Genomic DNA, 13142 nt, shown 5'->3' with positions numbered 1-13142 from the left:
AGGGATATTTGCATTTTTGAAGAGTTGAACCCTACCATTTCTATTAACGTATACATCATCCAAGAGGATTACTCACCATTTACTCAACAAAATGAAAAAATTATTGTTCCGGTAAGATTAACAAAAAACATTAAAGAACATCATATTCATTTGTTGTTGTTATTTGAGAGATTGGAAAATGAAATCGATGGTGATGTAGACCTTGGCCACGCAAATATGATTGATTTAATCGAGGAATCAGTGCGTACACATTACACTTGGATTAAAAATTTGAGTGCACTTATTCAAAAACAGGTAACGCATAAAAATCGCAAGAAAAAGCATATTTGTGATCGTTGCTTGCAATATTTTTATAGTGCAGAAAAATTGAATAATCATGTTACGATGTGTGAAGCAATGAATTCAACTAAACTTAGTATGCCAGACAATAAAAACTGTTTGTTGCGTTTTTCTAATTTCAAAAACATGATTGAAGTTCCATTTATAATTTATGCAGATATTGAATCACTATTATTATCGGAAACAACCAATCAACTGGATGAATATAAAATACCCAAAGGAACCATTCAAAAACACATTGCGAATAGTATTGGATACTTTTTTCACGCTCGATTTGATGAGAATTTGTCGCATTATGATGGATTTTCGGGGCCTGACTGTGTAGATCAATTCATTGAAAGATTGCTATTTTTGGCAGAGAATGTTGTGTGGCCAAAAATCCATGAGATCGAAGCAATGTCTTTGTCTGAGGAAGAAGAAAACGATTTTCAAGATGCTGATGTATGCCATATTTGCAAAAAAGAATTCTATTTTAAATCGAATATGTGGAATAAAGTTCGCGATCATTGCCACTTATCTGGTAGATATCGGGGAGCCTCTCATTCAGAGTGTAATTTGAAATTTCAAATATCAAAGTCAGTTCCGGTTGTTTTTCATAATTTAGACTATGATTCGCATTTCTTAATTGAAAGACTAGCCAACGCTTTCCCGAGTAAAATGTCGTTAATTCCCAAAAACAGCGAACACTATATTTCATTTTCAAAAGAGTTGCCTGATTACAACGATAACAATATAAATAATGTGTTCGAGAAGGAGAACGGGCATAGTAATTTTAATGATGTCACTATTGCTTTTGATGGACGCAAAAAGAAAGAGAAGCGTTATCGTGAAAGAATGAAATTGAGATTTATTGATTCATATCGGTTTTTGAATTGTTCTCTGGCGCAACTCGCAAAAAATTTGCCATCGGAGAAATTAAGTATTACACGAAAACAATGGGCAAACTTGACTGAACAAAAAATGGGATTGCTAACAATGAAAGGTGTATATCCATACACCTATATGGACTCGTGGGATAAGTTCAACGAAACGAAATTGCCGTCTCCAGAACAATTCTATGATGATTTAAATGAGTGTGGAATAAGCGATGAACAGTATAACCATGCGCAAAACATTTGGAATTCATTTAATATTCATACGTTAAGGGAATATACTGACATTTATCTTAAAACTGATGTGCTTTTATTGGCTGATGTATTCGAGAATTTTCGAAATAATTGCATTAAACTGTATGGCCTAGATCCTGCGCATTATTACACTCTACCTGGCTACTCCTGGGATTGTATGCTAAAGTACACTAAAATCGAAATTGAGCTTCTGAAGGATGTTGATCAATTAATGTTTGTTGAACGTGGTATTAGGGGGGGAATTAGCCAGGCGTCAAATCGCTATTGTGAAGCTAACAACAAATATATTGGAGCAGATTATGATCCCGAAAAACCAACAAATTACTTATTGTATTTGGATGTAAATAATTTATATGGATGGGCTATGAGTCAGGCGCTTCCATTGTCACAATTTAAATGGAATATGGACACATATTCTAGCGTTGATGATATCCAAACCAAAGTTATGCAAATGGCAGATGATGCACCAGTTGGTTTCATTCTAGAAGTTGATTTAGAATACCCACAATATTTACATGACTTACATAATGATTATCCTTTTTGTTGCGAGCATATGGAGGTAGGCGATTCGTCGGAGAAAAGACTTGTTCTTACACTATACGATAAGAAAAATTACATCATTCACTATAGGATGTTAAAAATGGCCCTAAAACATGGACTTAAATTAAAAAAAGTGCACCGCATTTTGGAGTTTAAACAATCACCGTGGTTGAATGATTATATAATGTTGAATACAAATGAGCGTGCAAAAAGCACGTCTAAGTTCGAAAAAGATCTTTATAAATTGATTAACAATGCAGTATATGGTAAAACCATGGAAAATATTCGCAAACGTGTAGATATAAAATTAGTGAATAAATGGGATGGACGATTTGGTATGCAAACATTTATTGCAAGACCAAACTTTAAACGAAGCGTTGTCTTTAATGAAAATTTCGCTGCGTGTGAATTACAACGATTGAATATCTATATGAACAAACCTGTGGCTGTGGGTGCTGCGATATTAGACATTTCAAAATATAAAATGTATGAATTTCACTATGATTTCATACTACAATATTTTAATTGCAATCAGTGTAAATTGCAATATAGTGACACTGACAGTTTTCTCTACAGTTTTCAGTGTGAAAATATTTACGATTTTATTCGAGAGCACAAAGATAGATTTGACACAAGTGGTTTTGCAGAAAATAATCCGTATGGCATTCAACCGTTTAATAAAAAAGTTCTGGGGGTAATGAAGGACGAATATGATGGTGAAATCATTAAAGAGTCCGTTTGTGTACGTTCAAAATTATATACTATCAAATTGAATGGGAATAAAATCGTTAAGAAAGGAAAGGGTGTTAAGAAAAATGTACTCAATAAAAAAATTTCATTTGATGACTATAAGCGCTGCATCGATGAACTTTGCGTGGTGGAAAAGGAACAAATTATCATAAAATCGTATCATCATCGTGTTTATACGGTAAAAAATGAGAAAAAGGTGTTGGACCCGAATGACAAGAAGAGGTTTATCATTCCAAACAAATACAATACTCTCGCTTTGGGGCATTATGGAATTAATTCATACAAAAATCAAAATGAATGAACCCAACTGTTGAAATAAATGAAATTTTGTAACTTATTTGACTATTTTAACACATTCTAAAATGAAAAGATAGATCATGTTTTCAGTTTGTGGTTATATATTTTGGTAGTTTAGATTTGCTTTATATATTAGATTCATTGAAATAATATGCTTTTATATTAACCCTCAACTGCATGAATTTTTCCCAGGACTGGGAGTACTGGTACTTGGTTGACTTTGACCATAGATAACAAAAAAAATATTGATCATCCAAGATTCCTGGTGGTTTATTCAGGAAATACTATTGACATAAATCAGAAAACAATCAAATCTAAAAGTGTCAACAATTTTGTCTACTTAAGAATCCAAATAATTTATTTTGTCAAATTTTCGTTTTCGTGTACATTTTTGTTTATAACTCACCAATCGTACTACACCGACAAATAGCGCCAAAGACAAAAATAAAGAAAAAACATTGCCTATAAAAAAAATGGTCCTTAAAGCAATGTGAACCAACGTACGGTTTCATTTGAACGATATTGAGCATAGAATTTTGTGAAAATAAACTTTGAAAACTGTTTCAATTTGGTGACATCAGCGAATTAAAAAAAAAATATCTTAATTGATTTCATTTGAACGATATTGAACATTGAATAAGTGAGAAGCGTCACTAGATATGGAAGACAACGTCGGTTCAATTCGGGGAAACGCCGCATATCCGCTGCTGTCTAGTGAACCATCACGCTTCTTGACTTTTTATGACTGGCCAAAACAGCTAAAACAAAAACCTAAACAATTGGCTGAAGCTGGATTTTTTTACATTAAATTAAGTGATCGCGTTATTTGCTTCAGCTGTGGTGGTGGCATACATGCTTGGGAGGACGAGGATGATCCGTGGGAGCAACACGGAATATATTATGGAAGATGTGAATATCTTCGGCTTATGAAAGGAGAACGCTACCACGACGAAGTAATGACGAAATCTTTAATAAAGGATTTTGGTCTTTTATTGACTGAAGACGATCTACCGAATGGTTCGCAGCTTTCGGAAGCATTAAGGTCAGCGACGGGCAATCTTTCAGTGAGCGAACCATCACCAAATGCTGTAACAACAACGACGAATGATGCGGCTGAAAAGACGCTAAATTTAGAAAATAAAAACGATGAGAGCAAAAAAACATGCAGAATTTGCTATGAATGTGAATACGATTGCGCATTTCTACCATGCGGCCATGTCGCCGCGTGTGTAAAGTGTGCTTCGGCAGTGCTCTTATGCCCAATATGCAATGGCGCTTTAAAAAACATTAAAAAACTTTATTTTTCGTAATATTGCATTTGATAAGAATATTAAAAATCCAAAAGCAAAATAATCATTTTATAACCATATTAATTAAAATTATTAATTTCTTAACTTTTTTCATGCTTGACACAATCGTTTCGAAACTTTAAAAACATTGCAAAATAGATTTTTTGAAAATTTCCTCATTCATTGATGACAATTTAAAAATCAAAACGAATAATCATTACATATAACTAATTTATGAAAAACAATTTCACAACCTTTTTTCTCTCTTTCCATTTTTTTTACTTCACAATATATTCAATTTAAATAAAAAAGTCGCGCTTCGGCACGTGAAAAAAATGGTAGTGCTTTTATTCAAATAGCGAAACTTGAACTTTCCGTTTTTAATGACTATTCAATCAAAATTTATCACACAGGAGGGAATTCAAAAAACCAGAGGTATGTAGGTATGGAAAAAAATACCAGAGGTATGTAGGTATGGCAAACTATATTCACGTATTCATACAACGTGATATAACCGTCGCTGCGCATCGCTGCGGCGGCGGCGGCTAGTGTTGCGGCTAGTGTTGCGGCTAGTGTTGCGGCTATGGTTGCGTCAAAAGTGGCTCAGTAATAACATAACATATACTACTGGGAAAAATTGATTATTCTGTTGTTAACCACCTAAAAAACTTCGTTTATCCTCAATTTAATAATTTCTGGCTAACGAAACCATTATTTTATATTTTGGGCCTGCAAATATTCGATTGAATGAAGGCATGTCAAAAGGTGAAAATTCATGAAGTGACAGATAGTTCCCAGTTTTTGGCCCATTTTCTGAATATTTTCATTCCAAAAATGTCCGCTTTATTCAGAATTCATGGCACTACAATTCCAAAGTATAATAACAGTCATGTAAATCATTTTTTCCCAGAACGAAGCATTGCAATTTGCGAAAATCGTCTGTTTTTTCAGAAATAAGGAAAATTTTCTGTTATTTTCAAACATGATACTATCACTAAAACCTTATGGGATGACATGCTATACTCATAAATGATAATTTTGTAATCTCTAGTGACGATTGAGGGTTTTTCAGCCTATCAAAATTGCATTATTGAGAGTTTGTAGGCCTATTTTTGTCCAAAACTCTTTTTTTTGGTTGAAAACATATTTGGAGGTTTTGACATGTGAAAGGCATTTACGTCACTAAAACCACATGTAATATTGACCTCATGCATGTCATACTAATGCCAAAGGATGCCCCAATCTCACTATAAGTCGTATGAGAATATTCCACCTTTAGGTTTCGCACAGCATCAATGTGTTCCGGCGTTACAGCTGATATTTTACGACTTTCCTGCGGACTCATTTTTGAGTGAGCTTCGTCAACATTTAAAATCGTTATATCACCTCTAAATACTTGGAATGGACCGAGTTTTATCACCCAAAGCGAATTTGAGGCTATCACGGCACTCTTGTTGAGTTAGTCCCTCTCAAAAATCGGAAAAAATCATTGCACTAAAATGTTTGCGGAAAAATTCAATTTTTTCATCAAATTGAAATATTCAAGCTCATAAAACACCACGATCCGTAGTGAATCAACAGTTGACGTCTGAGGAAACTTAGCTTAAAAAAGGTCAAACTTTTTGACTGACCCAAAGTTTTGCTTCGGAAAACACTAGAACTAGGTTAGGCCAGAAACTTAAGCAGCAACCTACGTATTAAGATTCAGCATAATAATAACATAATATGTTATGCGTTATATCGGGTGTTATCTTAATAAATCCTAAGATTCGGCGGTAATAACATTTTATTAACTATAATAATAACATATTATTAAGATGGATTTATTAACTCAATTAATAACATATTATTAAGATACAATCTTAATAACGCTTTTTTTTCGCGCATCTAGTCGGTGGGAGAAAAAGCGCAGGAATTTTTTTTTGTACAATATACACTCGAAATAAAGACAAAACACGGGAAATTGATCGTTTCAAGGTGGTTTCTTCAATTTATCGGTTAAATTATTTGCCAATTGTTTGTTTTGTATTTTTATTTCAAACAGTTATATGGTACGAGAATCAAATGAATTTTTTTCGTGTTAGTTTTATTGTTTTGAATTCAATCAAAGCAAATCATTTGCTTGGGAGATTTGCAAATGGGATATTTCGAGCGAAATTTTCGATAGATGGCAGCCGTTTGTCGTTTTTTCGTTGTTTTCTACGTATACGCACGTATAATGTATATCGCACGCAAGCGCACACACAGCACACAGTAGTGTGAACTATATACAAACGGCAAAAGTCAAACACAAACTGCGCAGTTTTTTTCGGCAATCGTTTTTGGTCCGTGCGCGTGTTTGCTTGGTTTGCTGTGTGCACGGTGTGTAATTTCAATAATTTGGCAATGGCTCGCGATGGTGATGAGCCGCCTTGCAAAAGGCAACGAATGGATAATGTTTGGGAAATAAGTAACACTGTCCCATCGCAAGAAGTGCTTGGATTGGAAGTAGATCAAGATGAAGGAATAGCATTAGGTAAGTGGCAATGGAGTGAATCAAAATTCAATGTGTGTTTTTTCATTCGTTTTGTGTGTTCACCTTCGACGCTTAGATACAATCATTTCATCATGGCGAAACAAAAGCGAACTAACCGCACACATGTTGGCGTGTTACAAGGAATTCCGTCGTGTGAATCCTGGCGATGACACTCGATTGAAAGCCAAGTGTAAACTATGCGATGACGATTCACCGTTTAAGTTTTTCCACAAGGGCAATAATTCGAATTTGAAGTCTCATTTGAGCAAGGTAAGTTTCCGTGTCGATGGAATAATATTGCCCGGCAATATTGACAATAGTTAATGATTGTTGTGTTTCGATCAATTTTATTTTTTCATTAGATGCATCCGTCACATTTCAAACAAATTGTAGCTGTGTCCGAGGAGGAAAAGAATGAGAAAGTGTTTGAACGCAATGACAAGTCCAATCCATTGTCACGCTCACTCATTGAGTGTGCAATTTTAAACTTCCTCATTAAGGAAAGACTCCCCATCTCAAAATCAAATAGCATCCACTTGACCAAACTTATTGACGGTATGAATTCTCAATTATTTCACTGTGACATTTTTTTCTGTGAATTGAATCGAATTTTTTTACACAACAATCGTTGACGAACAATCGTTCTATTGCTTTTCTTCTCTCCATTGCATAGTTTGTGTGGGTCGACAGCGAAAGTCGGCGACGTTCAAGTCGAAGCCATTTCTGACCGCCAGAAGAGGGCGAAACAAAATCACGGTATGCCTTTTGTGAATTTGTGAACGGGTCAATCCGATACATTAATTTCCATTTCAATGGTGTGCATTTTGTTTGTTCTGTTTTCAATTTACAGGCACTTGCCAACAAGCATCGCGCTGATCTGATCGAAACATTCAAATCGGTTGACTATTTTAGCGCAACGTCGGACATGTGGACTCGCTCTAATCGTTCTTTTATTGCGGTTAGCGTTCACTATTTCGATCCCGTGACGCTTGAATTGAAAACAGCATTCATTGCGTGCGAAAGTTTCGAGGGAAATCACACGAACGACCGAGTAGCCCAAAAGTTGCATTCAATATTCGATCGGTTCGGGATTTTGGAAAAAGTTTTCTTTATTACGACGGATGGCGCTGGTGAATATGCCGCGGCCTTACGAAATTATGGTGACAATTACCGTTCAATTCAATTTTTAACCGAAGACCAAGATGTGGACTGGCTAATCGGTTGCGGCGCGTCTGACGGTGTTGATACGGCAAGTGTAATCACAAATGCTTCGATTGCTAGTACTTCTAGTGCTGCCACTGGTAGTGGTGCTTCTTCGGCCAGAAATACGGACGCACACGAAACATCTGGCACACGCACAGCAGCAGCAGCTGAGGTTGATTCCGATGACGACGATGTCGATGTTGATATCGATGACGATATGGACTTTGATGAACACGCAATAGTTCGTATTGCAAGCGAAACTGCATCACCGTCAACAGCACTACCATCATCGAATGATGATCGATTTGTTGTCCATGATCTATTTGATGATGAAGAAGAAGAACCGCCATTGCTTCGCAAAATGAATCGAATCGCCTGTTCAAGTCACAAGTTGGACAAAATCGGCAAGATTGATGCGCTTAACGCAAGAGATGATCCGGTTTATGCTCGAGTTTATGACCGTGTGTTTGCCATACTCGAGCAAATTTGGGATCAGAAGAAATCACGTTTGAATTCTGAAATATTCACGCGAATCACTGGCCGCAAATTGATTGGACCGCACAGAATACGTTGGATGAAAACATTCGATGCGGTGAGTTTTTTCTTATACTTCTGCTTTGCTTCGAAATTAAGACAAAATGACACTTTTTTCAAAGCAAAATCTTGTTTTCCCTTCTATTTTTTGCTCGTTTTGTGTTTTGTAGGTGGGACACATTTTGTCGATTGGAAGAGACAAACTGAATCGAGCCTGCATGCAGTTGCATATTCCACAAATCGATGAAGATGATTACGTATTTTTGGAGGAATATTACGAATGCATTTCGCCCATTGCACACGCACTAAAGAAACTGGAAGCGAACCGATTCACTTTTGCACTGTATCTGCCAATCTTAACTGGGCTCCGTTTGAAATTCAACATGTTGAAAAACAAAAATATGATGCACGGCGAACCGCTAATCAATGCGCTTGAACGTGGATTCGAGTCCCGTTTCGCTCACCATTTGGATATATACGATTCTCAAGGAACGTCCACCCCACTTTATATAGCAATGGTGACAAATCCACAGTTTAAGCTGAATTTCCTGGGATTCAGAGAAGTTCCGAGCCACATTTCACAAAGGGTGCGAAATATGTTGTTGGCGGCTGGTAAAGTGATCCAACAAGAACAACAAGAGAAACAAAAGCGAGCTGAAGCTGCTGAAGCCGCTGAAAATTTAAATCAAAGCAGCAGCAACAACAACGACATTGCAACAGCGAGCACAAGCGCTACCAACGGTAGTAGCAGAAGCAGAGGTAAAACAGATATAGCCAAACATTCATTGTTATTATTCGTGGTTTTTAATTTCGTTCGATTGTTGTTCTCTCTTGTAGCGAATCCAAATCAAAATCCAGACACTACCGATTCGTTGCTGATTGAACATGACGTTTCGGACACGATGGGTGCATCGCTCGATTTTGATACAACTTTGATGATGGAAATCAATAGTTATTTGTGTTCAAAAACCGAAAACATCGAAAATGGACTGCAAAAATATCCTATCCTTCGGCGCATTTTTCTCAAGTACAATTGCATCAGATCGACAGAAGCCATTTGTGAACGATTGTTTAGTTATGCCGGTGAGTATTGCATTCTATTTTGAACATTTTTTGTCCATTGTCCATTGTCCAATGTGTTTTGTCTATATTGATTGTGCAAATTGTGAATTTTATTGGTTCGGTTTGGTTTAGGTTTCTGGTGTTTTTTATTCGGGGTGTGGTGTTTGGATTCATATAGGAAAATGGAAATGAAAATCAACCAAACCTTGTCTCTCTTGGTTCGGACCCCAGTTGTCATATGTCAACATTTTAACTCAACTCAGTGTCAGGTTTGGGAATGCTGTGCATCCGTTTTTTCTTCGAATGGAAACATTAATTTTCTCTTCTTCTCTCCATTTCATTGCAGGCATGATACTAACGGAGCAACGAGGCCGAATGACAGCTCAATTCTTCGAAGATCTGTTGATATTACACATGAATGACTGGAACTGGGATTAAGTCTATCGATTGCAAGGCGCTGCATTGCGTTATATTGAAGATATTTGTTTGCTTACTTTTATGTAAATTTCATATTTACGTAAATTGTTGATTTCGTTTTTTTCTTTTCAATCAGCCAATCTGGATTTTGGCTTCATTTTGTTTGTTGATTTTCATTTAAATTAACTCTGATCATTTGCACTGTTGAAATCAAAATGACTCGATGAATTATAATTATAATGTATGAAATTTATTTATTTATTTATTTATTTATTCAGGCAAATGTGTAAATACATGAACGCCCTTAAAACTAATAATATCTCTTTTTTTTTTTTTAACAAAGTAAATAAAATTTTGGTAATTCATATTTAAATTAGTGCTTATATGTGCCCTACTACTTTTTGTAAATAAATTTATCTTTTCTTTTTTTTTATGTTACTTTTCTTATAATGTACGATTTGGTTTTCAAGAATAATTTTTTTTAAATGAATTTTAAAAGTATGGACTTTACCAAACTTTTTTATTGGAGAGGGTATGGAATTGTATGCATTGCTTCCCCTATTAATAATAGATAATTTACCCCAGTTGTTTTTGGGTTTAATTTTACGCAAATTTTTAGCTTGTCGTGTTTCATGATCATGGTGTTTGTTATTATAGTCTATTTTAATGTCTGCTTTTAATAAATTATTGATTAACTTATGGAAATTAATTTGTAAATCGAGATCAATCATGTTTCTAAATTTAATGATGGCATGTTCTTTGTATAGATCATCTGTACTTATATTTCCAACCCTATATTTATTATAAAATAAATTCCTAAGGCATTTATTTTGTAACTTTACTAGTTTTTCAATATTTTCATTTTTTGTGCCACTCCAGATAGATAGTAGGTATATTAAATTTGAGTTAAAATATGCATAATACATCATTTTTTTAACTTTATCACTACATAAAAAAGAAATTCTTCTGAATACACCTACATACGGTCTTATTTTTTTTATTAGTATTTCAACATGAGAATTCCAGTTTAAATTGGAGTCAATCAATAATCCCAAATACTTTGTTTCTTTCACTTGTTCAATTTTGCAATCATTAAGAAAAATGTCAGAAATCCCATTATCATTATTCGAATTGTAGTATAATAATTTAGATTTATTTGCATGTAAAACCAGAAGATTATTTTTGAACCAGTCAGAGATTTTGGGTAGATCTTCATTGATCATGTTAAAGAGTTCCGTATGATTTTTAGCAGTGTATGTTATGGATGAGTCGTCCGCATAGAGTTGAAGTTGGCCATTTAATTTAACTTTTAAAAAATCATTCATAAAGACCAAAAACAATAGTGGACCCAATTTAGAACCCTGAGCCACCCCAAAATTTGTTGAATTAATGTTGCTTTTGGATTCTTTAATTTGAACAAACTGTTTTCTGTCATTAATGTAACTTTCAAACATTTTCAAAGATTCACCCCTTATTCCAAGTTGCTCTAATTTAAATAGTAATAAATTACGATCAACGCAATCAAATGCTTTTGCAACATCGAGAAATAAGGTGCAAACGACTTTTTTTTCATTCAGTCCCCTTTGAATTTTGTCGATAAAAGACATGCATGCTGAAGTAGTGTTTGATTTTTTTGTAAAACCAAATTGATTGCTATCGAAAAATTTATGTGATTCAAGAAAACTATATAATCGATTATATAGAGCAGCTTCGACGATTTTAGAAACAATGTCCAAGAGTGAAATTGGTCTATAATTTTTGATATCAGATTTATGACCCGATTTCTTGTAAACTGGTATGATTTTAGCTATTTTTAGTCTGTTGGGAAAGTGACCAGTATCAATAATACCATTAATATAGTGGGTTAGAATATTGCCAAGTGGTTCAATGCAGATTTTATATAAATTTGTTGGTAAACCATCAAAACCCGTTGAAAAACTATTCTTCAGATTTGAAATTATTTCATGAATTTCTTCACTAGAGACCGGATTTATAAACATGGAATTGCATACAGAATAGTTACTGGTTGGTTTTGTTTTTGTTTTTAAATTGCTTATATCACCATAAGCATTTTCAATTGTCATCTGTGGCAGGTTAATAAAATAGTCATTGAAAGCATTCACCGTGTCAGATTCATTTAGTGATTCGCCCAAGCCATTTTTTATATCAATACCATCATTTTTAGTTTCTGACTTATTATAAATAAGTGAATTAATATTATTCCAAAATTTCTTTGGGTTATCAACCGACTCTTCGAATTTATCATCATAGAATTTTCTTCTATTGTTTAAGATTTCAAGATTCACTTTTTTTTTCTGTTTGTTAAAATCTCTTTTTACTCTCTCATTTAGCGGAAACTTTTTCTTCAAAATAAACATTTCTTTCCTTTTCTTCAATTCATGTTTGAGATTTTTATCTAACCAAGGCTTTTTTGAATTTGGAAATATTTTGTGGTCTTTCAAACTCATGCTATTTTCAACCAAATGTGAGAACATTTTCATGAAATCGTCAAAATCATGATGGGTGTATTCAAATGAATTTAGATTTCCGATAATATTATTATAATCAATTTTTTTGCTTTGAACAACTTTAGTTTCAGTTTCCAAATTAATTTTAAGGTCACAGATTAAAAATCTATGATCAGAGAACGTAGTTTCTTTGACATCAAATTTATATTCATTTTCCGAATTAAATCTATCAGCAAAAATATGATCAATTATACTTTTATGACTTTTACCATTTTTTTCTTCACTGTAAGTGAAATAATCATTGTCAATGATATTCAGAATTTTATAATTATTAGAATTCAATATATTAATATAGCTTTGAGTATATTTATCATTAGGTTTTAGTAAATTAATATTGGCATCGCCCAGACATAATAAATTATCTAGTTTGTCAAGAGTATTTTCTATATAGTCTAGAAATTGTTCAGTTTTGTCGGAAGGGGAGCGATAAAAACCAGCGATTTTTAAATTGTAATCAATTAGATTGATAATTATAATGTGACTTTTATCAATCAATTCATTTTTTATCACGTTAAATTTTAGATCATTTTGAATGAACATA

At 34.1% G+C, this 13142-nt stretch overlaps 4 protein-coding genes across 4 annotated transcripts; all 4 read left to right on the top strand.

Annotated features, from left to right (window-relative positions):
- Positions 1–465: 465 nt before the first annotated feature.
- Positions 466–3057, top strand: LOC129572785 (uncharacterized). The gene has a single exon (XM_055452886.1). The coding sequence runs from the start codon at positions 466–468 to the stop codon at positions 3055–3057; it is 2592 nt and encodes an 863-aa protein (XP_055308861.1).
- A 655-nt stretch (positions 3058–3712) lies between these two features.
- On the top strand, positions 3713–4363 carry LOC129572784 (death-associated inhibitor of apoptosis 1-like). The gene has a single exon (XM_055452885.1). It carries the CDS (start codon positions 3713–3715, stop codon positions 4361–4363), a length of 651 nt encoding a protein of 216 aa, XP_055308860.1.
- Positions 4364–6727: 2364 nt separating this feature from the next.
- Positions 6728–8519, top strand: LOC129572782 (uncharacterized). Its single transcript, XM_055452884.1, has 6 exons — positions 6728–6857; positions 6934–7127; positions 7220–7412; positions 7531–7613; positions 7708–8450; positions 8513–8519. The coding sequence occupies exons 1-6, from the start codon at positions 6728–6730 to the stop codon at positions 8517–8519; spliced, it is 1350 nt and encodes a 449-aa protein (XP_055308859.1).
- Positions 8520–9109: 590 nt separating this feature from the next.
- Positions 9110–10101, top strand: LOC129572786 (uncharacterized). The gene is made up of 4 exons (XM_055452887.1): positions 9110–9353; positions 9432–9677; positions 9789–9925; positions 10003–10101. The coding sequence occupies exons 1-4, from the start codon at positions 9110–9112 to the stop codon at positions 10006–10008; spliced, it is 633 nt and encodes a 210-aa protein (XP_055308862.1). The 3' UTR covers positions 10009–10101.
- Positions 10102–13142: the final 3041 nt, after the last annotated feature.

The sequence above is a fragment of the Sitodiplosis mosellana genome, unplaced genomic scaffold, assembly GCF_009176505.1.
Source record: "Sitodiplosis mosellana isolate CC-2019 unplaced genomic scaffold, AAFC_SMos_1.0 Smas_scaffold_5504, whole genome shotgun sequence".
Classification (NCBI taxonomy): Eukaryota; Metazoa; Arthropoda; class Insecta; order Diptera; family Cecidomyiidae; genus Sitodiplosis; species Sitodiplosis mosellana.
The sequence above is the reverse complement of the archived record's forward strand: the minus strand, read 5'-3'. Positions and strand labels throughout refer to the sequence as shown.